Source organism: Heterocephalus glaber, unplaced genomic scaffold (genome assembly GCF_053883595.1).
Source record: "Heterocephalus glaber isolate CG9 unplaced genomic scaffold, H.glaber_assembly_v1.0 deba00001428, whole genome shotgun sequence".
Taxonomy (NCBI): domain Eukaryota; kingdom Metazoa; phylum Chordata; class Mammalia; order Rodentia; family Bathyergidae; genus Heterocephalus; species Heterocephalus glaber.
Genome location: NW_028258293.1, coordinates 22,533,849 through 22,559,889, shown reverse-complemented (window position 1 = coordinate 22,559,889; position 26,041 = coordinate 22,533,849). Strand labels below are relative to the sequence as shown.

The window sequence follows — 26,041 nt, the reverse complement described above, 5'->3', positions numbered from 1 at the left end:
CCTGTAAATTGTTCTCTACTTCCTTGAGTCTGTCTCTTCCTTGAGTTCCTTGAGTTTGTCTGCAGAAAAGGATATAACATATGTACGAATACTTCGATACCTCTGAATGTGAATTTGAAAACTTGGAGATGTGATTGGTACAGATCTTCCCACTGGTCCTCTCATGGCCTTGAAGGCCACACCCAAGTGGCAGACATTGTTGGCCAAAGCACACTCTTAACAACCAAGTGATACACTTCCCACCCAGGGAAGGGTGGGTCAGAGGGGTAAGAACAAAAATAAATAAGAAAGGATATAGATTTAGAGGATTTTCCTCTTTCTCTGTCTCTTTCTCTCCCTGTCTTCCTTTTTCTGTCTCTACTTCTTGCTCTATGTGTCTCAATCTCTTTCCCCTCAAAACGAAGTCTCTTACACACAATATTTCTCTGTGGAGCATAAATTTATACATTTGTGAAAAGCATTCTGGGAAACTGTGCCAAATGAGCTTTAACTATTTACACTTTTAGCTCAGCAATCCCATTTCCATTCATATATTCTTTGATTCAATAAATATTTGTTGAGTGCTATTATATGCTAGGCCCTGTGCCAGGTGCTGGGGATGGGGCTTACTTCTGCAAATCTATCCTAAGAAAATATTCAGTTAAGTACATGAAAGTGTACATACAAAGATTTTTTTCTTGGCATTATTTGAATGACAAAAAATTGAAAGCTATTATAAATGTCAATCCAACGCAATGCAACAGAATAAATAAACTGGATAACAGTCTCCCAGAGTGTTGGGTTTATGGGTGTGCATTAGCATTCCCACCTGGATAATATCGTTTTTATGTCAAAAAGATCACCTATCAGCACCAAAACTTACAGCATAGCTATTGCCATTAAAATATGCTAACATGGTATTAGCAAGTTAAAAATGCATTACAGGGCCGGGGATTTAGCTCAATGGTGCTGCACCTGCCTGGCAAGTGCAATGTCTTGAGTTCGATTCCTAATAGAAAAAAAATACATTGCAAAACATACATATAATAAAATCACATTTTATTTTATTTTTTTGTAGTGGTGGGGACTGAACCCAGGATTTAATCCATGCTAGTCAAAGATTCTACCATGGAGCTAAATCCCCACTCCTAAAAAACACATTTTAAAATGTATATTTATATATGTATCACTAAATACATAGGAAAACTTTTATATGTAAAATCAGCAATGGTACCTTTGAATTTTAGATTATGAGTGATTTTTATTTTTCCCTGTATGATTATTTGTATTTTTCTAATCTTTTTCTACAAATGATAGCTGTTCTTATAACTTAGATAAATAACTGACAATAATTTGGTAAATTTATTTTCTGATTAAAGCAAGGACTGGAAAAATGTACCCAAGCAACAAGGGCATACATTCAAGACTTCCAAGAATTCTCAAAAAACATATCTGTTATGCTGGGCAAATGTCATACCTACACAAGTGAATATAAGAGAGCAGTAAACAACCTGGCCCTGAGAGTGGAACGTGCCCAGCGGGAGATTGACTATCTGGAATACCTTCGAGAGGCTGACATGTGCATGGAGTCCGAGGAGAAGATGCTGGCAGAAATGCTACTTCAAGCAGCTGAAGAAGAGAAGAAGATCCGAACTCTGCTGAATGCAAGTAAGAACTGCATCCTTTACCATCCCTTCTAGGGACTGTCACACTCAGAAAGCTGCACACTTGGTGTGCAGGGAGTGTGATCAAGCACTAAGAACTGGATGTGTGCTTCAGTGAGCGTGTGCTAAAAGAGCAACCTGTGCAGGAAATAGGTGTCAGGTCGCTTTTCTTTTCACAGCGAGTTTCTAAGGACCCAATAAAGCCAGGTCTACAATGTCAGAGGTCAGCTTAGGAGGTCTCCTCCTGAGAGATCTTGGTTTGGTGGTCTCAGATCCTCCAGAGAGAGTGTGAGATTGGTGGATTCTTTATCCAGTGCTCAGAACATAGGGAGTGGCTGCCAATGTGCCAAGCAACAATTTAAAACTGGAAATGGCAACAGCCTACCCTTGGAGCTGGAAACTGTAGTGAGTATTATTGTGCTGTCTGGGATGGTGATATCCAGGGAATTTGTGTCCAATCTTGTGGTCCATCAGAATCACTCTCAGGCCATTAAGAATAATGCCTAGTAGCTCAAATTATAATAAAAAGTATCAAGCAATAAACACACACATGAGAAGAAAATTTTCCTGTACGAGAGTCCATTTCATTAAAAGAAATGAGCCGGACAAGTCTCTCCCTCAGAGTCTGCATTCTGAAATGGTTTCACTGAAAATAGGAAGACTTTATTCCTATGCAGATTATTTCCACCCCAAATTCAAGAAACTCCATCAGGGAAAAAAGACAATAACTGGAGACCTCTGGCAATGGCCATCTTGCTGTATGGCAAAGGGCATCCCATGATGAAACAAAGTAGGCCAACTGTGGGAGGTCTCTTCCTCTTATTATAAAGCCACTAGTGTAATCATGGGAAGCCACCCATATGACCCCATCTAATCCTAATTACCTCCCAAAGGCACTACCTTCAGATACGATTAATATGTGACTTTGGGGCTTAAGTTTCCAAAACATGAATTTTGAGGGACACAGTCAAATCATAGCAATTTAAGACTCTGAAGAAAAGCTAGTTTATTTGTTCAGCACTTATTTTTCTACCTCTTGATCTATACTGTCAGCTGTTTGAGACCTTGGACACTCCATTTCATCCCCATTATGCCTCCAGTGGTTAATAGTGTCTGTGTTCAAATAAATAGTTGTCAAGGAATAACTAAGTGAAAAAATAAATGAAAGGATGGAGAAATAGTCAGCACAGGCAGAGGGACTGCATGGGCTTTGGTGGAAAAAAGAACATCTTAACCTTGAGTCAGAAAAGAAGAGAAGGGTACCTTATCTGTAAATGAAGCAGTTTATCAAGTTGATCAAGTGATTAATGCTTTTTGGTCCTGCTGTTATCCTGAGAAGAAACATCTTCTGAGAGGGAAGCACCTAGGGGTAAGGATAGAGGGAAACGGGCTGGGGATTTAGCTCAGTGGTGCTGCTGCCTGCCCCACAAGCGCAAGTTCCTGAGTTCAATCCTCCATACTCCCTCCCCCAAAAAAGAATAGAGGGAAAGAAGGAAAGGGGTATGGGCCAACCATGGCTGAACAGAGGGTTCCTAAAAAGCTGATGGGGGAACTAGGGTGTAGGTCAGTGGTAGAGCACTCCCATAGTGTGCACAAGGCATGGGTGTGGGGCTCAATTTTTTAAAATACTCCATGGGGAGGATTAGGTGCTGAAGTACCTGAACTTTCACACTAGGGGATAGGCAGATTTCCCTGAATGGTGATGCTAAGCTGAATCCCTGAGGTGCTCTTATTCCCTGGATTCCCTCAGCCTTCAGGCCTTGAAGTTGCCCCTTTTCACTTCAGCTAGAGCTCAGCAGAGGCCCAGACATGGAATCTGATGCTTTGTCTGATCCCATCTATCAGACCCTGGAGGCCTTAAAACTTTCCGCCCCCAACTCTGGCAGATGAACAGCTCTCTCAACCTCTTAGAGACTGCTGCTTCCATAGACGCTGCCTCTGGAGCTCCCATCTTATTATGTGTCCACTTATGATCCAGCCAACACTTACTGCCCTTTACTACTGGATGGGCTGTGCTACACGGTAGGACAGAGGAGTGAGTAGGATACATGAACATCCTGCACATATGAGCGTTCTTACTGCTTCCCCCACCTCCTACAACCCATCTGTTGCCATGTCGGCCTTCCCACAATGCAACATGGGTCATATTACTCTTTTGTGTAGAATATTTTGTTACTATTTCCTATTAATTATCAGGAACAGTAAAAATCCATTCTATTTGTCAAGCTTTTTATATAGGGAAGGCCCTTCACAAAGCAGCCAAAGCTGATTTTTTTTTTTTTGGTACTGGGGATAGAACTTGGGACCTTGAACTTTCGAGCCAGGCGCCAGAACCACTGAGCTAAATCCCTGGCCCTCCGAAGCTGATCTTGACTGCTTCTTCTCCCAAGTTATCCTCAGTATATAACATATGTATGCATACATGTATGTGTACATGTAAACATATAAACACACAGGCATTTAACACACTCAGCCATGCATACTTGTGTGTGTTTGACTCCTCAACCTGATGTTTTCCTTTCTGTATTCAGAGTCTAGGACAGGGCCTCACATGGCCCAGGCCATAGAAATTGTTTATAGATGGGCTGGGGATTTAGCTCAGTGGTTCCACCGCCTGCCTTGCAAATTCAAGGACCCGCCTGGTACCAAAAAAAGAAAGAAAGAAACTGTTTATAGAAGAGATGTGATGGCAAAGGCTCCATAGAGCTTGGTTTAGGGAAAGGCAAACCTATAAACAATCATAAGCCTGTGACTAGGGCTCCCCTGACCTATTATTTTCAGAAGTTCTCTGTCCACAGCCAGACTTCAGAATACCAATTTATTTCCCTACTCTGTTTCACATTTTATATATTATGTCAACCCCATCTTCATACTTTCTTGCTGTGTTTATTAGTAACTATTCCCATTTCAGTTTTCTGATTTAACAGCTTAAGACAGTACAGATTTATAATCTCAGAGTTTCTGTGGGTCAGGAGTTTGTGCAGAGCTTCGTTTGTTCTTCTGCTTGAAGTTATGCAACTGAGGCCCTGGAGTCCTGAAGCTTCTCTCTCCATAGGTAACATAGCATGATAGTTGCTCTTCAAGGCTGAGAGAAGAGGTCATCTCTTCTAGAAGTATCTAGTGACTCTTTCAAGAGTTTTTATCCTACTATGTCAGGCTCACCTATAATCATCTTTTATTTGAAATCAACTCACTTGAAACCTTAGTTACACCTTTAAAATCCCTTCACCTTTGTCTTATAAGACACCCAGCTCTGGCCCACACCTCAGGGAAGGGAATTATATAGGACATGTAGTTGGGTGGAGGCCATTTTAAAAATCTGCCTGTCACTTACATCAATCTGGTACTAATTACCAGAACCTCTTCTTCCTGGAAGAGTCCAATATTCTTATCTTCTAACTTTGGCCTCCAAGGAATGTGCTAGTTATAGTACATATCTACATTAAAACCCTAAAGATTCAACTCAATACCCTTAGGGAGACAAATACTTTGGGATTATGGACCAGGGAGGAGACACTTGGGGTCACGGTCCCTGTCAGGAATCAATGATGCAACTTTATTGGAAAATTCAACCTTGTGTCTCAGGAGACCTCCAAAGAATTCTAACACATGTTAGTCACGATGGCTCTCATTTCACCTAGGACTATTTCTCTAGCAACTACTAAGGGTCACATACTGAGAATAATAAACAAGATAAGGTGATTCTATAATTAAACCATTCCTTAGAAAGCTGTTTTCAAGTTTTCATCCTTTATTTTGAGATGATCTACAAATAATGTCCGCATGAGGATCTCAGTCCTCAAGAGATGTATTGTGGTTGTGGGGTTAAGTAAAATCCTTACAATCTTAGCTTTCTCTTTCTCCCTCTTTCTTTCCTTCCCTCTCTACCCCTCTTGCACATTCCTATACAATTTAGAATGCAAGTGAGGGAAAGTTACAATCTAATTTGAACTTAAAAATCATCCCAACTCTTTGGTACTAAAACTGTCATTGCTAACATAAACTTTTGCATTGCATTTGCCAATTTATTGCAAGGCACTGTGGCCTCAGACACCCAGACTGAGAATTTATCCAACTGAATTGTTTGGAAGATTCCTGGGACTGCATTCTTGCTTGGATAAAAGTATTAACTTCTTTAACTGGTAAATACCTTTTGAAGAAAAACTTCTCAAGGCAGTCAAAACAAGCCGTTGTAGCAGATTTTATTTTATTTCCTGTTTTAGTCCAGCTCCTTTTACTGCAAGAGTACATGCAAGTTACCTCAAGTAACCTTCATCCTGCTGAATTCAGTAACATATCTTTTGTTAGCTCATGTTTCAAAGAAGAAAGTCTGTTGCTTCATATTTAAATTTCTCTGCAATCCACTTAGGTAGATAAATGTGCATGCCCCATATTCAAATTCATTAAAAATAAAAAAATCTAAACAAACAAACAACACACTGGAAGCCAAAAGAAAACATATCTGTGAGCTGACTGTCAAGGTCCATTAGTTTGTGATGAGTGAAACAAAATACGAAGAAAAGTATAATTTACAACAGATGTATTTACAACAATGGAGATGTTTCAAGGTTTACATGCAGGTGTAAGCTGGGGAGAGAATAGAGGTGCTCCTGTGCGCGCATGTGTGTGTGTGTGTGTGTGTGTGTGTGTGTGTGTGTGTAGTTCAGCATATATTGTGCATTCCTTGGTAGTATTTGTGTCCAACTGTCCAGAAAGGGCTATCCATTTCACTTATCCATTTAAAAACTAGCTATTTATGAGGATACTTTTAGACCCATTACTAAGGACACTAACAAAAGGTCCCTAGCCTCTCATTCCAGGTGTTAAGAACATTAATTCATTCTCTCTCATTCATTTGTTTATCAGTTAGACAGATATCTAACTGAATTCCAGATATAGTTAGCCTTGTCCTCAAAAAGCTTCCACCAGGAAGGGGCAGGGGCATAAAAAGAATTAAGATGTGTTGTGTATGTGCACCAGCTCCCCAGGTTGAATATAATCATTATGTAATGCAAACATGTACTAATAAAAATTAAAATAAAATTTTAAAAAAACCCTTCCTTCCACCCAAGCTGGAAGTACTGTGATCCCAGCACTATGAGATGCTGAGGCAGGAGGACTGCAAGTTTGAGCCCAGCCTGAGCAATTTAGAGACCTAGTGAGACCCTGTCTCAAAATCAAAAATAGAAATAAAAGTAGATTGGGGAATGTAGCTCCGTATGAAGGCCCTGGGTTCAGCCCTCAGTATTGTGGAAGCAACAACACCAAAAACTTACAGCCAAAAGGAAAAGCCTTCTAGACAAAGCAAGATAACAGCCCAGTGGGCTGGGAATTTATCTCAGTGGTTCCAACGCCTGCCTCGCAAGTGCAAAGTCCCGAGTTCGATTCCCAGTACCAAAACAAAATATCAGCCCAGAAGGAAGACTGCTCTGATGAAGGGATATATAAGTGTCCCAGAAGCCTAGGGGACAAGCCTTAAGCAGATAGGGTCAGGGTTGCCATGGAGATGGGGTTGGAACTATGGTGTCTGGAAAGTAACCCTCAGGCTAAGTTTTAATCATAGAAAAGAGCTCATTAAATAGAAAATAGAGTTAAGGGCACTTCAAGAAAAGGGAACAGCATGTGGTAGCTCAAAGTTTTAACAGGGCTCAGAGTGCTGTGGAGCAGTTGTTCTATAGAACTCAGGTCAGAGGAGGATGTTGAGAGAGATAAAGGTCAAAGAGGAACTGAGTTCCTTTATATTAAACTGATTGATGCTTGTAAGCTATGGAGAATGAGAATGACATGAATAGTGGTTAATATGTATTGAGTGCTTATTGTATATTAGGTAATCTTTAAGATTAAATATTATATATATATATATATATTTTTTTTTTTTTTCCTTTGAGATGAAGTCTTGCTATGTTGCCCAGGCTGAAATCTGGAATTCTTGGGCTCAAACGATCTTCCTACTTCATCTTCTTTGTAAAGACTATAGGCACAGGTTACTGAGACTGGCACATTTTATTTATCTTGAGTGTTTGTTTGTTTGTTTGTTTGAGACAGGGTCTCACTATGTAGTCCAGGCTGGTCTTGAACTCACTATGTAGCCCAAGCTGGCCTCAACCTCTCTGCAATTGTCCTGCCTCTGCCTGTGGAGTCACTTTGTATGTCTACGTCTTATAGGCCAGTGGTGGTGAGCTTATGGCACACGTGCCGCAGCCAGCTATTTGCTATCATTGAAAACTCTAAAAGGTTTGCCATCACTGTGTAATGCTGACAGTAATTATGATAATTATGATAAGTATCATAATTAGTCCCCAATTTATAGAGCAGGAAACCAAAACACTGAGAGGATAAGTAATTTATCCAGAGTCCCACAGATAATGGATGGCAGAACTGACATTCAAACCATGGCAGGCTGCTCCTACAAATGCCAGCCTCCCTCACGGCGCTGCTCTGTGGAACAGCAATCTACATGTGGCTGTCAGGGTGTTATACTCACCGCTTAGGTCCAAATGTCCCGGTTCATTTGCTCACTGCTGGCCAAATCAAAGGATCTTTGACTATTTATTTTCGTACAAAGGAAAAAGGATTTATTCAAAGCTAGCTTAGAGGAGAGAGACAGCAGGGGCCATTTGTCTCAAATCACTGTCTCACTGTGTACAGGTGTGTCAGGGTCTTTTATAGCAAGGAACAGTTGGGGAGGGAATACAATGAGAGCATAGCTAGGTGCAGACTTGTTTTATCCCTTCCTGGACCCAGACCTTTTCCTCCCTTTCCTAAGGAAATGAAATTAGGCTTAGCTCCTGGTGCCAGCATCCACATATTCTGTCCACTCATCTGGGCTGAGGAGAGGCAGGGGCAGCCCTTTATCCCTGGGCCTGAGAAAGTGTGGAGAGGCCACTTGTCTAACTTTTAAAGTTCTACTTTGAGGTGCTGGTTACAAGGGCAGAGGTTTCAGAAAGACTATTCTGGGCACAGGGTACAGTAGAGGAGGTTGAGGGGACACAGTGGGAAGAAACTGGAACCAGCAAAGCCATCTCCTGTCACCAAGGCATGCAAGGTAGGAGCCTTCTCTAGAAAGGAAATGCCTGGCCCAGGACTTTCTCACATCTGTATGGGTCACAGCATGGAGACCATGTAATTTCTTTCAATCACTATTTTAGGGTGATTCCTACTCACAAACAGATTTAAGTCACTCTGTACATCCCTGGCCAAGAAGCATCAATTTGCTTCCCCCACTCCCTTGATTTTTAGTTCCCTGCTCTTCTTCATTGCCATTTAAACAATAGAACTCCTCTTTTTTCCCCCCATTACTCCTGTTGGTCCTCATATGACCAGTCACTATAACCAGTAGATTCTTTCTTCTGAGTGACACAAATGTATTGTTTTCACCTGCACTTCTCTCTCATCATCTCTAGTTTTAATTATGTCAAGAGCCTCCTAACTGACCTTTCTGCCTTCCATCTGTCCCTGTTCCCATGCTTCCTCCTGTGTTGCCACCAGGGTAATTCTGGTAGAGTTACCACATTATTGTCTTATCTCCTTTAGTGGGACCTCCAGCCTTCAGCGTCAAGCAAAATCCATAGAATAACATACAAAGAAAGCCTTTTACAACCTGACTACAGCTTAGTTTTTTTTAAATAATCTGTTCTATTTTTCTTTATAAAAGGAGTACCTTCTCATTAATGAATACTTCATGCACTATATTTCCTTTTACTGCAAAAGCAGGTGAGAAACCACAAACACAAACTTTTAGTATTTCTCAGCTTCATATTGTTTCATTGCTGCCTATCCCTGATGTTTGGAGCTGTTTGTCCTGCTATTCTGAAAACATAAAATGTACTTCGCTCATGCATGCATTAGTCATGCTTTGTTCTCCAAGTCTATCACAGTGCCTGCAACCGAGTAGAACATCAGTATGTTCTAGCCTGAAGTAATTTACAAGTGGAAGCAACTACTGTATTTGCTTTGGTTTCCACTAAGCTGATTTATTAGTTATCTAGTATAATGCCCAGGACAGCCCTGCTAGGTAGATAACATGAAAACTTCAGATGAAGAATCTGTGGCTCAGAGAGTTTCACCCACCCCATCCCCTGCCACACACATTCCTGCTACATTTAGGAATACACACCACCTTCAGGCACACTAGTTCCACCTCTGCCTGTGTGTCTGCTCACTATCCCCCTCCCTACTCCATCTCATATCAGTTGCCTGTTGCCACAGTAACGTCATGTCATTTCTCAGGAGTCCACGGAGCATCTGGGCAGTTCCATTGATCTGGATCAGGATTGGCTGGCTATGCCTCTGCAATCCATGATGGATTCCTAGGGATGGCTGGCTGAGAAGAACCTCAGCCAGCATGACTTGGCTCTCTTCCAAGGGGGCTCTGATCCTCCAGAAAGCTGACCTGGGCTCATTCTCATGATAAAGGCAGATGTCTGATAAGACAGAAACACACAAGGTCTGCAGGGACTTAGCCTGGTCATTTTTACCATATGCTTTTGGCTAAAGCAAATTCCATCACTGGCTCCAGAGCCAGTCCTTCCATAATAACCTCTAAATGACATCCATATCAGGCTTTTGGTCTTGATCCACATGGAAACAGGCAACAATCAAGATCAGTTGAGTTAAAAAAGAATTGAGATGTGTTATGTACATGTACCAATTCCCCATACTGAATGTAATCATTACATACTGCAAACATATACTAATAAGTTTTTTAAAAAAATAAAAAGAAAGTGTGAAAGATGGTGGAGTAAGTGTGTTTTAAAAAATCAGTTAAATATTCAAATATCCATGTAAAAACAGTGAACTAGGCCCTGGTCTGATTGGTAGTTTGGAGGAGGTAAGATAGAAGAACTCATGAGTAGGCCACTACAAAGTTCAGGTTCAGGCAAGCAGGCCCTGGACCATCACAGTTTGAGAAATGATGGGGAGAACAGGATTTATTTCATAAGAAGAATCCACTGAGAAACATGAGAACAACTGTGTTTTCTAACCAAGCAAATAGGAGAATGGTGGTACCACAGCTAGGAATTGAGAACATTTCCATACTTTCAGTTTGGTCAAAATCTTATTTAACAACAACAATAAAACACTATGAATAAAAAAGTAAAAACTGTCTTTAAATGAGAAATAGATGAAAACAAGAAGTTCATAATTATAACCTTGGAATGCTTGAGATGTTTCAACATTCAGATAATTGATTCAAAATGCAGGCTCTTTGATCAGAAATCTCCTAGAATACTAGCCATGTCCATGCTTTGCCTCACATGCGTGTTGACCAGCCTGGATGCTCTAGAACAGCAATTCTCAAACTTTCAGTCTCAGGAAATTGGTACAATCTTAAAAATTATTCAGAGTCCCAAAGAGGCTTTGTTGAGGTTGGTTATAAACATTGACATTTGCTATATTCATAATGAAACCAGAGAAATTGTATTATGTGCTGGATGCTATTCTAGGGTAGAACACGCGGCTTTGAAGAAAACAGGGCAGAACCCTGAATCTCATGGAGGTTACGTTCTTTTGAAGGATGTCAAGCATTACATGTAAACAGACTTACAATATGTCAGACAGAATGTAACAAGTACTACTGAGAAAAATGCATTAAGGTAAGGAGATTATGAGGTGCAGCCTTTTCCAAAGGGAGGTGTGGGAAGGAAGCTGTCCATGTTGGGCTGTGGCCATTGGACACTTGGAACGTACACATCCTCCCAGTTTTCAGACACCCTCCTGATGGTATCAGCTCAGTGCTGTTGGCAACATACAGCCAGACAAGTGAAGAACCATGGATCAAGACACTTTTCTTTTTTTGTAATCTACTGCTAATTAGCAATAGAAATGTTAGGTCTTGGTACAAGGTACCTTGCAATTCTCTGAATTTAGTCATCTAGAAAAACCTACCAAAGGGCTTTGTGTGACTCTCCAAAAGCAACATATGAGACATGTATTATATGCCTGGCCCTGTTTCACCCTTAACCTGGATTCACAGCTCTGCCCCAATTCCAAAGTGTACTCTGCCTGGCTCACTGAGTATACTTCATACAAGCTGGCTTTTTCTTTTCTTGGCATCCATCATTGAAGCACTCAGACAATGAAGTAGTACCTGCTGATTTATTTGATATCTAAGTTGACATAGTGCATACAAGTTGGAGTAGCAAGTTTGGACACTGGCAAGCACTGCATTATCTAAATCTAATTGGTTCCTGAGTCTATATAGTAAGATATAAGAGTCTGAATAGTGAAGGAGATACATATTGTGTCCCAGAGGCTGAGGATGGAAAAGCAAACAAGACACAGATCCTGTCTAAAAGGCTTGCAAGGAAACAAAGTAATAAGGCATTCTAATTTAGCATGACACTTGTCCCCGAAGAGAGCTGCACACAATGCTTTGGGCACTTACTTAAGAAGGAGCAGCTAACTGCTCCTCCAGTTGGGAGATATTGCTCTGAAGGATGAATAGGTATGCTCCAAGTTGGCAAGGGCGAGTGAAGAAAAGGTATGGGCAAAGTTTGATCGCTAGAGACTGTGGCAGTGTGACAGGAAAATGATTAGAGGAAGACAGATGAAGGAGCTTGAGTGCTATGCTGAGATATAGAAAACCAAATAGCTCTACTTTTTAGGATAATTCAGTCCTTACTGACAATTTTATGGTAATTGCATGTTTTTCTAATTGACTACTAGTCTGAGAGGCCTCATCTTTGTCTAATAGCCTACCACTTGATAAGGATTGACAAATGTTATTAAAGTGAATACAATTCAGGTGGTTGAAAAGTCAGTTTTGTTTTGTTTTGCTGCTGGAGATTGAACCCAGAGTCTTTTCACTGAGTTACCTTCTCAGCCCTTTTATTGTTTATTTTTGTTCTGAGACAAGGTCTCACCAAGTTGCCCAGGCTTGGCTTAAGCTTGCGATGCTCCTGCCTCGGCCTCTCATGTACTGGGATTACAGGTGTGTGCCATCATGCCCAGCTTAAAAGTTAAGTTTTATAACAGAATTTTAAAAAGTGTTCAAAATGTGCATGGTTTTAGGGACTTCTCCTCGTTTTAATGAATTCATCAGTCTTCTCCAGGAAACTTGATTTTCCTTTTCTATTGCTGTCTAATGCATCCTATCGCTCCTTGAGTATGCTTTGCTACCCATCTGGCTCCCTCAATCTAATCAGTTAATGAAGAGCCCTTTCTTTTCAGTTTTTATTTTTTATTAGCACACAGTTGCATTGCATACTGAGTATAGTCCTTGTGGGGAGTTTGCAGTGTGTAGTGATTAGATTCATCATGGGCAGTTGGTACACACACGTACATGACACTCACTAATTCACTTCACATCCCCTCATCTCTTGGTGACCTTCTTTTTCCAACCACTGCTTGAATCCACGCCAATCTGTCCATGCCTATCATTATTTAGATGTCTCCCATCTGAACTACATTTAAAAACTCATTGCCTGGTTTCCCTGTGTGTTCACCCCCACCCCTCCCCAAGCCATTCTCTACCAGCAACTGGACCAATATTTCTGATAATCAGATTGACTCTAGAGGGACAAGTCTCACCAGGTCTGGAGAGTGTTGTTATTAAATAAGGAGAAAAGCTTTAAGAAGATTCAAATAAGTGAGGTATGTGTATGAACTGTGCTGTGAGGCCTTGGGTCAAATTCTATCCTAATCACTTGTCAGCAAATTCTGCCTAAGGGGGAAACTGCAGATTTCCATTCTCTTGTTTACAGGTGTGACTTTTCCTGTCACTGTCTGTGTTATGTAATTTGCTTCTCAGCTGGACCCAAAGGTTTTACACTTATTATTTTCTTCCTTATTATTATCTTCCTCAGCCTTTTCCTCCTGCTAATTATCTCTTCTCATGAGAAGCACAGCAGGGACTTTTAACTTCCCCTTTTACTGCAACACTGGAAACCTACTCTCCCTAAATTCCAAAGGAAAAGAAATTTATAAAATTTATAGGACAGCCCTAAAGTGCAGAGGACATTCATCCTAAACTCGCTGTTTTTATGGCTGATAGAACTAAGGTTGGATTGATAAAAAAAATTTCTGGGGAGACCAAGAGGATCAGATACCAAGTCCAGAGTGCTCAGGTCTCTGACTCCCAGTCCTGGATCCTATTCACAAAGGAAGGAGTAGGAGAAGCAGAGGGAGGATGTGGGAGAAATTCTGTTTCTTTTTCTCCAGAACAGTGTTTCCTTCATCATAACCATATATCAACACTCTCTTATTATTTCCCCAAAGGTTCTATGTTAGAAAGAAGGCATAGAAGGAGAAGGAAGAATGTGTGTGCATCCATTTCTTCTTTATTTTGAATAAATGTTTTCTTATAGGTGAGACATTACTGTGCCTTGTTCTTAGACACGGACCCTCCATAGTTGGACTGCAAGCCTGTTGATCTTCCTTCCAGGCCCAATGCTAGTGCTGCCTAGTCAATGAAGGTATCCTGTCACCTTTGGGAGCCTATTGCTCCATGCCCTGAGGCTGGTGGAAGGTATCATGTCTGTCCTGCATCCCAGCTCAGACTGAGTTCACAGGACCTTTCCCCACCACTTACTAGCTATGTGATCTTTCCAAGTAACCTATACAAGCCTTAATTTTTCTTCACTTGAAAATGAAGATTAAGATGTCTGCCACTGAATTTTATTTAAAAAATTATATCATTTAATATAAAGTGCCTAGCACAGTACCAACCTGTTATATGTATTTGTTAGATATTTATTAACTTCCCTTGCCCTTGGCTTATTCATAACAGGGAATAGGTTCTTCTGACTCATGCTTCCTCTGTGATCAGCTTAGGATATGAGAACAGAGCCTTCACATCAGAAGCTTGTGGAACTGAGAAGAGTCTCTTGGGTTCAAGCAGAGGTAGGACCCTGGTAAACAGGGCAGCTCATTGCTTCTCTTCTGTAATACAGCCTGTAACTCCCAATAGTTCAGTGTGGAGAGGGTCCATCTGTTAGCTGCTCCTGCATTGCACGAGATGTCCCAGGTGCTTCCCTATAGCCCAAAGCAAACAAGACAATGTGGTCGCAGAGGTCACCAAAAAGCAAACCCTTATGCTGATGATAGATGCCAGCAGGGAGTCATGGTGGCCACTAATGGTTGAGAGACTTCTACAGCTCACACCCAAGTCTGGCTGTGGCCACTGTACCCCTGGGAACAGCCAGGGGTGAGGTGACCACTGAAAGGATTGACTTCCCGGGACTTGGCTTTTCCCACTTGGGCTTCTCTTCACCCCCACTTCCAGCATGTGTGCTCTTCCTGGGAACCTTGGATCAGATTTTTAAATGAAATAATGGATTTGAAAATATTTTAAAAGCTTTAAAGTACTTTACAAATAATTGTTTACTTAAGATGAGCCTGTGGTCAGAACAAAGGATGGACACTGCAATTTAGAGCCTAGAAAAATATCTGCTTAAATGAAACTATTTTCTTCATTCTTTTTTTTTTTTTTTTTGGTACTAGGGGATTGAACTCTGGACCTTGTGCTTGTGATTCAGGGGCAGAACCACTGAGCTAAATCTCCGGCCCCTGTTCATTGATTTAACAGACATTTATTGGACCCTCAAGGCACTGAGTTAAGCATTGGGGTACAATACTAAACATGAAGACTATGGTCCTTTCTTGTGGAGTCCAGTTAAGGATATGGACCATGAACTCATAAATAAAATAGAAAGTAATTAATAGTATAATAAGAGTTTCAAGGAAATTAGAAAGGTACTATATATAGTAGATAACTTCAGGGTAAAGATCTTTAAATAGAGTGGTCACAAGAAACCCCTTAAGGAGATGATATTAAAAATAAAACATGAAAAAGTATGTTGGAACCCACATGGGAAGATCAGGGAAAAGAGAGCTCCAGGCAGAAGAACTTTAAGTCTAAGAGCCTCAGGTTCATACAAACTTGGTATTCTCACAAAATATGAAGAAAGCCAATGTAATCACAAGTTAGCAAACAAGGGGAGAAAGGTAGAGGATAAAGCCCCAGGGACCAATGAGGTCCATATTGTGTAGGCCAGGTTAAGAGATCAGGATATTCCAAGTCTGAGGAGGAAAGTATGTAGTAGGTCAGTCATACCATTTAGGATTTAAATAGACCACTCCTAGTGTTTGTAGAGAATCTAGTTATTCTAAATAAGCAGGAGTAAACTCAGGGGGACAAATTGGACTCTTACATAATGGTTAGACAAGAAGTGATGATTCATGGAATCAGGGGAAAAGGAGGTAGTAGAAAGTGAGATGTATATTTGAATGTTTCAATTTAAGTATTAAGTCCTAATTTAAAGTTAGGTTTTACTATCAAGATTTGACGATGGTGGATGATGGAGGGCAAAATGAAAGATGACTTTCAGGTAAGAAACTTGGTTGATGGTTCCTTCCTGAAATGGAAAAAGTTTGGGGAGATAAAAATAAGACTTCTACTTTCAACAAGTTAAGTTTGAAGACATTGGGTAGGCAGTTGGATAAATGAGTTTGGGAATAAGTAGACATCTATATAAGGATAAAGATACAAATTTAGAAAACATCATTATTTAGAATTTATGTGGTGGGCCGGGGATTTAGCTCAGTGGTTCCGCCGCCTGCCTCAAAGGTGCAAGGTCCTGAGTTCGATCCCCGGTACCAAAAATAAAAGAATTTACATGGTATCCAAAGCATGAGATAGAATGAGATGATTTAAAAAGTAAGACTTAGTAAGTAGACTGAGAAAATAAGAGACCTGAGGACAGAATCCTTAAAAGTAAACAATGAGAAGGAATTGAGAAGGAAGTGAATGCCAAGAAAAAAAAAATCCAGAAAGATGAGATGACAAACATGAGGATGTATATCCTGGAACTGAGGGAAGAAATAGTCTGGCCTAAGGGTGGTGGTGATATTTGTAATCCCTGCTACTACTGAGGCTGAGGCAGGAAGATTACAAATTTGTTCAAATTTAGTGAGACCTATCTCGAAAAAAAAAAATGTAATTCATTGATAGAGTGCTTGCCAAGTATGGGTTCCTTCCCCAAGTGGGGAGGGGTAGTTTCAAGGGGAAGTGGTGATCAAATCAAATTCTGTTGAGATGTTAAGATGAAGACTGAGAACTGACCCTTGGTTTTAGGGACATGAAGGTTGCTGGAGACTTTGATAGGAAATGACGCTGCAGAGTAGGCCTGGTAGTTTAGACCAGTGGAGAACAGAAACCTGATTAGAGAGGTTTGTGAAATAAGTGGAGGCAAGGAAACGCCTCTTTTATTCTTTTTGGTATCAAGAATCGAGAATCAAACTCAGGACCTTGTGCTTGCAAGGGAGGTGTGGTCCCACTTAGCTAAATCCCCTGCCCAGGAAACTCTTCTTTCAAGGAGTTTTATTACAAAGTGGAACGGAGAAATGGGGCCATGCTAAAAGTTTTTTTCTAGAGCAGATGATCTTACAGCCTATTTGTTTATTGAAGAGAATAAACCCATAAGAGGAAGAAACTTGAGGCAGGAGAGAAAAGATCATTTCAGTTGAGAAGTCCTTGAGTAGGTGAAGGGAACAAGATCCACTCTTATAATAGTAAAAGAAGCAGGAAGGAAGGCAGAGAACATGGATTCAGGTGCAGTTTTTTGGCGAGATTGTGGTTGAAAAGTTCTTTCATTCATTTATCAAATCCTGAACTACTGTGTGCAAGACAGTAGTCTAAGGAAAGACATACAGGAGCTTTGCCCCTGCTGTATGGATGAAACGGATAAAACAAAGCTCATGTTTTCATAGATTTTATACCCTATTGAGGGGAATCAAGCAATAAGTGTATTAATAGACAAATGAAAAGTGAGAATATAATGAGCACTATGGAGAAAAAGGAACTAGAGCAAGGGGCTTGCAAAAGAGCTAGAGAAGAGTAACATGCAGAGAAAAGGCCTTATTGACAAGGGAACATTGGAGAGCAGACCTAAGGGATGAACAAGGGAGCCATATAAAGTATCTGTGGGAAGCAGTTTCTAAAGCAGAGGGAACAAAAAGTGCCAAGTCCCTGTTGCATGAGCGTGCTTGGTCGCGCCCGAGGAATAGCAGAAGGCAGTGTAGCTGAACAAAATGCACAAGGTGAGGGAGTTGTAGGAGACAAGGCTAGAGAGGCAGAGAACAGCTTGTGTATGACTCTGCAGGTAAAGGCATGAGCTGCACTCTGAATAAGGGAAGCTATGGAGAGTTTGGAGCAGACGTTACCTGATCTGACACATTGCGAAAGGTTCCTCTGGCTGTTGAGGGGATTGGATTATGGGACATGTGAGCACCACGGAGAAGACTACTGCAGTTGCTCAGAAAGGAGATGATATAGTTCTTCTCCACCCGCTTTTATTTTCTCATGAAGTAAGAGCCAAGATCTTCATACAAGAGTAAGGAAGGTATGATGGAGGCTTGAGGAGAAAAGAGAAGCTGTGGTAATAGTGGGTGATAAATTGATGAAGGAAATATGATAGAAGAGCTGCCCAGGCAGTGGACTGACTAAACAGTTTGCCAGCATGCTTATTTACCTCAGAACCTCTGGGCCCATCTGGCTGCACATCTCTCTTCCTTGTGTCCAGACTTTCTACTATCATTCTATTTCTTATCCTCTGAGTCCAGGTGGCTTTAAGAGCCAAAACATTTATTTAAAATACCTGCTGGCACATCCAGCTTTTTGGGCTTTGTTTTGTTTGTTTTGTTTGAGTCAGGGTCTTGCTCTGTAGTTCAGGCTGGCCTTGAACTCTGGGTGATCCTCGTGCCTCAGGCTCCCGAGTGCTGGGATTACAGATGTTCACCACCACGCCCACATCCAGCTCTTTGTACCTTATCTGAGGGAGACCCTCAGAGTACTCAGTGCCTGCCAGGTACTACTCTCCATTTGGCCATCATTCTACCACCTCACACCAGTACTTAGTGAGGGAGGTCCACAGAGTTTCCTGATCCTATTAAAACCCATTCTCCTGCCCATCATAGAGATCTCAGCAGGATTTAAGGGAGACTCATGGGATTCCTTAGGCTCCTGGTGAAGTCACCACTCCCTAACTCCATGATACTGCTCAGCTCACAACAGACAGCCTCATAGCAGAGTCCCACCAAGAAGTCCACAGTTAGAACTGATGACCCATTTTTCCTGAAATGCCCAATAGAGCAAATCACATCTTGACCCACCTCCCTCTTGAACATTGTCATTATGAGAATTCCAGAACTCTAAGGTTATCTGGAAGATAACATGCCTAAGGGCCAGGTAAAAACAGGATTACACCACATCTCTCCAGGTCCCATTGAGGAAACACAAGTCAATGGATGCAGCCTAACTACAAAGCGGTCTATGAAATATAGTTTCACTTGTAACTGTGAAGAGGAAAATGAAATGGAATTTGATTAACACAGACCACTGGCTCTGCCACAAGTAGTCAAAGGAAAAATAGGAAACACAGAAACAGTTGACAAAGGGTCAAGGGAAAAGAAATATTAAAGGAGGAACTGATCGATAAGATCAAATGATCTCAAAAAGATCAAGTGAAATATGTACATAAATTGTCAATCTGAATTTTTAATGAGGAGGTCCTGGTAACCTTATGTATAATATAGTAGTTTCTGTGGAATCATACTGAAGTTAAACAATGGGAGGTGAGAGAGCAAATACACTGTAAATAGACTGTTCTTCAGGAGGAGCTAACTATAAACATGATGTAATGATAGCAAATTAACTAGAAAGCCTGATCCAAGGAAAATTGCTTCCCTTTTTTGTTTTTAGTATAAACAAGATGACTTCAAGCTAAGATTAAAGATCTAGTTTCATGAAGGAGAAATTCAAATTTACATAAAGGAGACAATTCATGGAGGATGTTGAGAAGAAGCCAGGAAGGAATAAGATCAGAGGACAAGTGAATATGTTAGTCTTGGACAGAAGAAATGCCACAGCTTCTCCTAGGATATGTGGGAGGATTGCAATGGTCAGGACGACTGAAGAAAGTTTTGTAAGTGAGGGACATGAAGTAAAGGAAGTTCATCTCTAATGGCATTTGGTTTTTACAGGTTACTTTGCTGTTAGATATTGTCTAAGGCAGTAGAGAGGGAGAGATATAAGATAGTTACTATGTAAAAGATGGGGGACTCCATACCAATGGAGATCAGTATGATATTTAGGGTTCAACAGAGGTTGGAGATCCGTTATGTATAGTGGCACCAATATGCATCTTTGTGAGTTTTTTTTTTTTTTTGAATCACTAACACTCATATATGCAGGACAGAGGCAGATGTTTTAACTGATCCAGGACCACAAACATTTGTCAGGTGGTTGTTGTGGAATAACTAAGGGTTAAGGAAGAGAGGGTGCTGGTAAGAGGGCTATCATTGTAGTCTAGGCTGGATAGGAAATGAAGTGAGAGCACAGGGTCAGTGGCACAATGGATGATGCATCTGACTACAGAAACTAAGGTGAGATCAAGAGAAAGCTGATGCCCTAGGAGAAAGTAGAGGCCGAGGGACACGAAGGCCTGAGGAAACACAAGAGAAGAGAAGATGAAGACAAGGAGTGAGAAATGGAAGTATAGAAATTGTTGCAGTGGGAGATACTGGAATAGGTTTCTGACATACAGTTCGGGGTGGGGGTGGGGGGTCTAGAGAACAGCCATTGGAGGAGGTGGTAAAGTAGTTTGAAAGTAGTTTCCATGGATGTGGCGCGGTGTCCTGGAGGTTATCCATGACTTAGACTAAGGGAAACTGAGCATGAGATACAAAACATGAGGTACTACAGCATGAGACACAAAGAAGAGTTTTACCTGAAGGTGGAAGAATAATAGGCTGAACAGCAGGGCAAAGCCAGAAAAATGTAAACACCTCCTTTTTACTTCATCCTCTTCCACCTAGCGTAGACCCTTTATCACCCTGCTTTGATTATAGAAATATAATGTCTATATATTTATGTATTATCAAATGTTAAGAATGTTACTGAAATAGCCTTTTATTTTTACTTTTTTTTTTATTAGTAGGTGTTTGCAGTACATAATGTTTACATTCCTGGTGTGGAGTTGGTACATGTACATAACACATCTTAATTCCTCTTTCATTCCCTTTCTCTCCCCTTTCTCCCCTCTTCCTCCATCCATTGATCTCCTTCCCATTAAAGATTTATGTCTTTACTTCTTACTATCTTTAATTTTGCTCATTATTTATAAGCAATAGCCTTTTAATTTCTCTCCTTGATTTTAGTCTTTTTCCCATAGTCTATCATACATGGATTGCCACCTTAACCTTCAGAACAGACATATATCCTTTCACTCCTGCTCAAATGCTTCAGTAGCATCTTCCCTGCTTTCAGAATGAAGCTCAGTTTCCTTAGCTTCACCCTCAAGATTGTAGGCATAGATCTGGCTTCAATATATTCCTTGGTCTTATGTATTTAGTTGAGGCAATATCAAGTATTTAGTTTTTACTGTTTTAAATTTATTAGGTATTAGTTCACCTAACCCTAACGGCAAGCATTCCTGAAAGTAGTTTTGTTAACTGTCTAGAATATTCTTGTTCATCCTCTAAGTGTTCAACTCCATTTATCCTTCAAGGGCTAACTTAAATACAGATTCTTCCTCTGTCTCAAACGACACCACCCTCTCTGTCCTTCTTTTGTAAAAATTCCACTTTAAGACCTACATTCCAGCTAGTCATGTACCTAATAAGGAAGAACCATGCCTACTTTATCATTGCATCCCAGTTCATAACCTCTAAGCCAGTATCATACATTTTATAGATATTCAATGCCTGATGACTAAATGCATACATAAATTTGTGGTGAGTGGAGTTCTTCTAGTGTTGCAGTAATTTTAAGAGCCACGATTCTTCACTAGAAGATGATCTTCTCAAGGTTTAGGGTTGATATTTTTTATACTTATTATTCATTATGGGAGCCTTGTAAATTTAATGCACCACAGACATCCAATAAATTCTTAGTAAATGGAATTGAATTGTGGGATTTCACACCTATGCCATTTTTGCTGTGTCAGTCCCAAGTAGTCTTCAAGTGAACAGGGTCTCTGTCATACCAAAAAAACTGCTAATATCTTGAATCCTGGCTCTTAAAACAGGACATAAGCTCTCCTAACAAAGACCCATTTATTCTTTGATCCACTGAGTCACATAATAATTTGTAATTTATCTATGTATATTAACTTTATTCTAAACAGTATGGATAAAAAGCAGTCGGTGGGCCAGAGATTTAGCTCAGTAGTTCCGCCGCTTGCCTCGAAAGCTCAAGGACCTGAGTTCAATCCCCTGTACCAAAAACAAAAGCAGTTGGTAAGAATAATGAAGTAAACAAATGAACTTGGCTTGTTACTGTGATTTAAATGCTCTTTATGTGGAGAAAATGAATTGGATGGCTATCTTCCATTTTTGCTCTAGGATTTTCTGAGGATGACTCTTCTTCTAAGGACCATTATTTCATAGTAGAATTGCGAATATTCCATACCATATTAGAGCTGAAAGGAAACAGGATTTTCCAGGCACGGTGAGTCTTCCAGAAAGTAGACCTCTCCTATTTACATAATAACCTCTCCTTTTTCTCCTCTTTGACCAGGCTGTGACAACATGCTGATGGGTATAAAGTCCCTGAAAATAGTGAAGAAGACTATGGACCCAGATGGCTCTTGGATGAAAGATGCTGGCAGTGACTCTCCCAAAGTGTATCTCTTAATTGGATCCAGAAACAAAACCCTTTGGGAATTTGCAAACATCCGGGCATTCATGGAGGACAGCACCAAGCCAGCTCCCCGAAAGTTACTCCTACCACTTTCCTGGCAGGGATCAGGCCAAGTGCTCTACAAAGGTTTTTTATATTTTCACAATCAAGGGACTTCTAATGAGATAATCAAATATAATCTGCAGAAGAGGACTGTGGAAGATCGAATGCTGCTCTTAGGAGGGGCAGGGCGAGCACTGGTCTACCAGCATTCCCCCTTCACTTACATCGACCTGGCTGTGGATGAGCATGGGCTCTGGGCCATCCACCCAGGGCCAGGTATCCAAAGCCATCTGGTTCTCACAAAAATTGACCCTGGCACCCTGGGAGTAGAGCACTCATGGGACACTCCCTGCAGAAGCCAGGATGCTGAAGCCTCATTCCTTTTATGTGGGGTTCTCTATGTGGTCTATAGTTCTGGTGGCCAGGGTCCTCATCAAATCACATGTGTCTATGACCCACTGGGCACTATCAGTGATGAGGACCTGCCCAACTTGTTCTTTCCCAAGCGGTCAAGAAGTCACTCCATGATCCATTACAACCCCAGAGATAAGCAGCTCTATGCCTGGAATGAAGGAAACCAGATCATTTACAAACTCCAGACAAAGAAAAAGCTGTCTCTGAAGTAATGCATTGCACCCAGGAAGGATAGCAACGTGGCTTTGGTAGATGCTCTCCAGGATACAGAGGCCAGAGCCCTTCACAATGTAGTACCCCTCTAGTCATATGCAGGAGTAGGATCTAGGCATGGGGATACATACACAGCCTTTCCCAGATGTCACTGCTTTAGGTATCTTCCAATCGCTTAGATGAGCCTATCATTTGGGAATTTTCAATTTTGGGATGAGTCTGTTATTTAACCAAATTTCTTGGCCCTGAGGCCTCTACATTTGGATCCAGCTGACTCCCAGCCTTTTCTGTTCTCCAGCATCTACTTTAACTCTGGCCTCTTTTTCCAACGGTTCAAATTGTCTGCCCCTTCCTGCTATCAATGGCTTTGTATCCTCTGACTTTTGCATAGTCTCTTCACTCTCTATAAATATTCTTTCAATTTTTTCACTGCCCAACTAAAAGTACTATTTCTTATTGACATTTAATCTTTATTTCCTCTAGCCTTGCTGTTCCACCAAGGTAGATGGATGTAATAATAAAGATATTGACATTTCAATACCACTTTCCAGTTTGTACATCATTTAATTCTCTTCTTGCTCTTGTGAGATATGTAAGTCTTTACAACTGTCACTCTAGAAATGAGAGTTTAGATGAGTTATTCAACCTATCACAACTCCAAAATAAAACAGCTAAAAATACTTCAATCCTCAGTCTTTCTATTGCCCAAGGAAGCATCAAATATGTATTTTTGTACACCCAGTCTTTTATAAATCAATGTGTTCAGCAATTCAGCCTAAAACTAATAGGTTTTACCCCTTCACCCATTGTGTGTGTGTGTGTGTGCGCGTGCGCACGCGTGTGCGTGCACAAGACCTTCCTATAGGTCTTTCAAAATTTTCTTCCTCCAGGAAAGCAGCCTAAGGGTGAGGACCCCAGCACTGGCCTCAGCTTGTCTTGGTGTCATCTGCTTCTTTCTTCTTGCTTGAACCACAATAAAAGTGACACTAAGCAAATAAGATCATCAGGCTCTATTTGCCTACATACCCTCAGTATAAAGGCTTTCAGAGAGTGCTGCCCGTGTGAAGTTTACTGTGAACAGTCCCCAACACACAGAAGCCCTTGGTAAATATTCTGGGATCTGGAGGGAAGCCAGATAGCAGGCAAGGGGCTCTCAGATACAGCAGCATGCCATGTGGCCCAGAGGGCAGCATGTGCCTCTAGACGGGGCCTTCTTCGAAATGTTTCCCATGCGTGTTCAGTCCAGCTGAGTCTGGGTCAGAAGTGCAGGCTGTGGTGCCAGTCTGTGTCCTGCGCCGAGGCCTCCATCTTTTCAGGTTGGTCACATGAGAGGTCTCTCTTTGTGTGTTTGCAGCTGTTTCCCCGTCTTTGCCAAGCTCTGGCTGTGACCATAAGCAGTGAAGGGAGATTTTCCCCCATAGCATTTTAGTAGATCTAACCAACCTATAGACACAGGGTAATTACCCACAATTCTAACAGCACGATATGGAGAGCCCAAATCCTCTGTGGAATGAGGCAGGTATGAACAAATAAATATGAGGATATTTCCTATTCCATAGGCCCAGGGCCATTATCTGCCCTATGGATAAAATAAATTATCTATTTCAGATATAAGGAAAGTAGCCAGCTTCACAGTGGAGGGTGGAGTGGAATTATCAACAGGGAAAGTAGTCTGCCACATATAGTTCCTTTGGAGGCAAGAATACAGTTTGCCTGTAATGTGCTGTCTGGCTTCCATCTGGGATAGGCTTGGATTTGACAGTTCTGCAGGGACTTGGATTTAACACCGGCCCTTCACAACTCACCCCTGATACCTAAATCCTTTTAGGTCAAGACATTTTCTCCGGGGAGCCCCTGTTAATGTGCTACTTTGCTTGACAGCATGCAGGCCTGGCAAAACCTTGAGTTTCTTTCAGGCGAACTTTTGAGCCCTGAGGCTCTTACTGAATTTAAATGAGGGAGGAGTGATGCCTCCCTGACTACACTGATGAATATTAAATTTGGTTGCACATAATAATCACTTAGGAGCAGCATCTGGGGGCACATGCCTGTAATCCCAGCATTTGGGAAGCTGAGGCAGGAGAATCTCTTGAGAGTTCGAGGCCTGCCTGACTCTATAGCCAGATCCTATCCCCTTCAAAAAAAAAAAAAAATCACTTGGGGAGCTTTAAGAGTCTTAATGTCCAGGACATATCTCATATCCTCTGGGTTTGGGACTGAGACATCAGTATTTTTAAAGTCCTTTCCCCCAAGGTGGAGCCAAACTGCAAATAAGCATAAGAGCCAGCCACTTACGAAACTTAAAAAAGTAATTGCAGAGTTCTCAGGACAGGCTAGCATTTTCTGGGGACTGGGGTAAGGGCAGTGGGTCCCCTGGGGGCAATATGTGGGTTTTGGAAACACTCATGAACTTGGGTGAAAGGCAGGCTTCCTGTACAAAAGCCTCTCCGCTGCTATTTTAAGAAGTGAAAATGAACTACAGGGTGTTGTGCTGTAACACAACTCTGCCGGCCCAGCCTCCCTCTCCTGGCTTTGCCCTTGGTCTGCTGCTGGCCAGGTTCCTGCAGTGACCACAAGTCTCCTATTTGCCAGCGTGGCTTATGTTCTGTTCACATGAGCACGTCTCTGGGCACACTGGTAATTTCAGACCAGAAGGGTAAATCTGGTTTGAAAAAACGTGTGCCATGGAGTTTGTCAACACTCCAGCCACTGTAGTGACTCCTGCCGGAGCTGGGGACCATGTCAGAGTCCCCGGTATTGCTGCCATCGCTGGCGCACGAAGATTTTAATCGGCTGAACTGAGGAGCAAGGCCTTGGAGGGCCAGGCAGGGCACCCACGGGGTGGTAAGACCCCTGGCCACACTCCAAGGGTAGGTGCTAGACTTGGTCTTCAGGTCCCAGCCCTTCCCATGTGAGAATCAACTCCCTGTGTCAGGCAGCGCCAAAGCTCTTCCCTGGCCTAGGGTACCTCACCTCGGTTCGGGGCGCAGGAAGTGCTCCCAGTCCTCAGCTATTCACCAGATCCGGCGGCAGAGCTTTCGTTCGCCGCCAACCACTAGAGGGACCTTTACCCCGGGGAGCGGAGTTC

The 26,041-nt window shown here is 41.6% G+C and overlaps 1 protein-coding gene, 1 long non-coding RNA gene and 1 pseudogene across 2 annotated transcripts in view; 1 reads left to right on the top strand and 2 right to left on the bottom strand.

The window, feature by feature from the left end:
- The window catches only part of LOC106007656 (tetratricopeptide repeat protein 8 pseudogene), a 3,552-nt pseudogene extending 2,657 nt beyond the window's left edge, over positions 1 to 895 (bottom strand).
- Olfml1 (olfactomedin like 1) overlaps positions 1 to 23,496 on the top strand; it is a 27,118-nt gene extending 3,622 nt beyond the window's left edge. The window contains exons 2-3 of the mRNA XM_087211797.1: positions 1,359 to 1,647; positions 22,162 to 23,496. Of these exons, the coding sequence (XP_087067923.1) occupies positions 1,359 to 1,647; positions 22,162 to 22,952 (1,080 nt within the window). The 3' untranslated portion in view covers positions 22,953 to 23,496. The remainder of the gene's footprint in view (positions 1 to 1,358; positions 1,648 to 22,161) is intronic.
- On the bottom strand, positions 21,730 to 26,041 carry LOC147828015 (uncharacterized). The gene is made up of 2 exons (XR_015451460.1): positions 25,927 to 26,041; positions 21,730 to 21,857 (listed from the first exon to the last, which is right to left on the bottom strand). It is a non-coding gene; the product is annotated as an uncharacterized LOC147828015 (long non-coding RNA).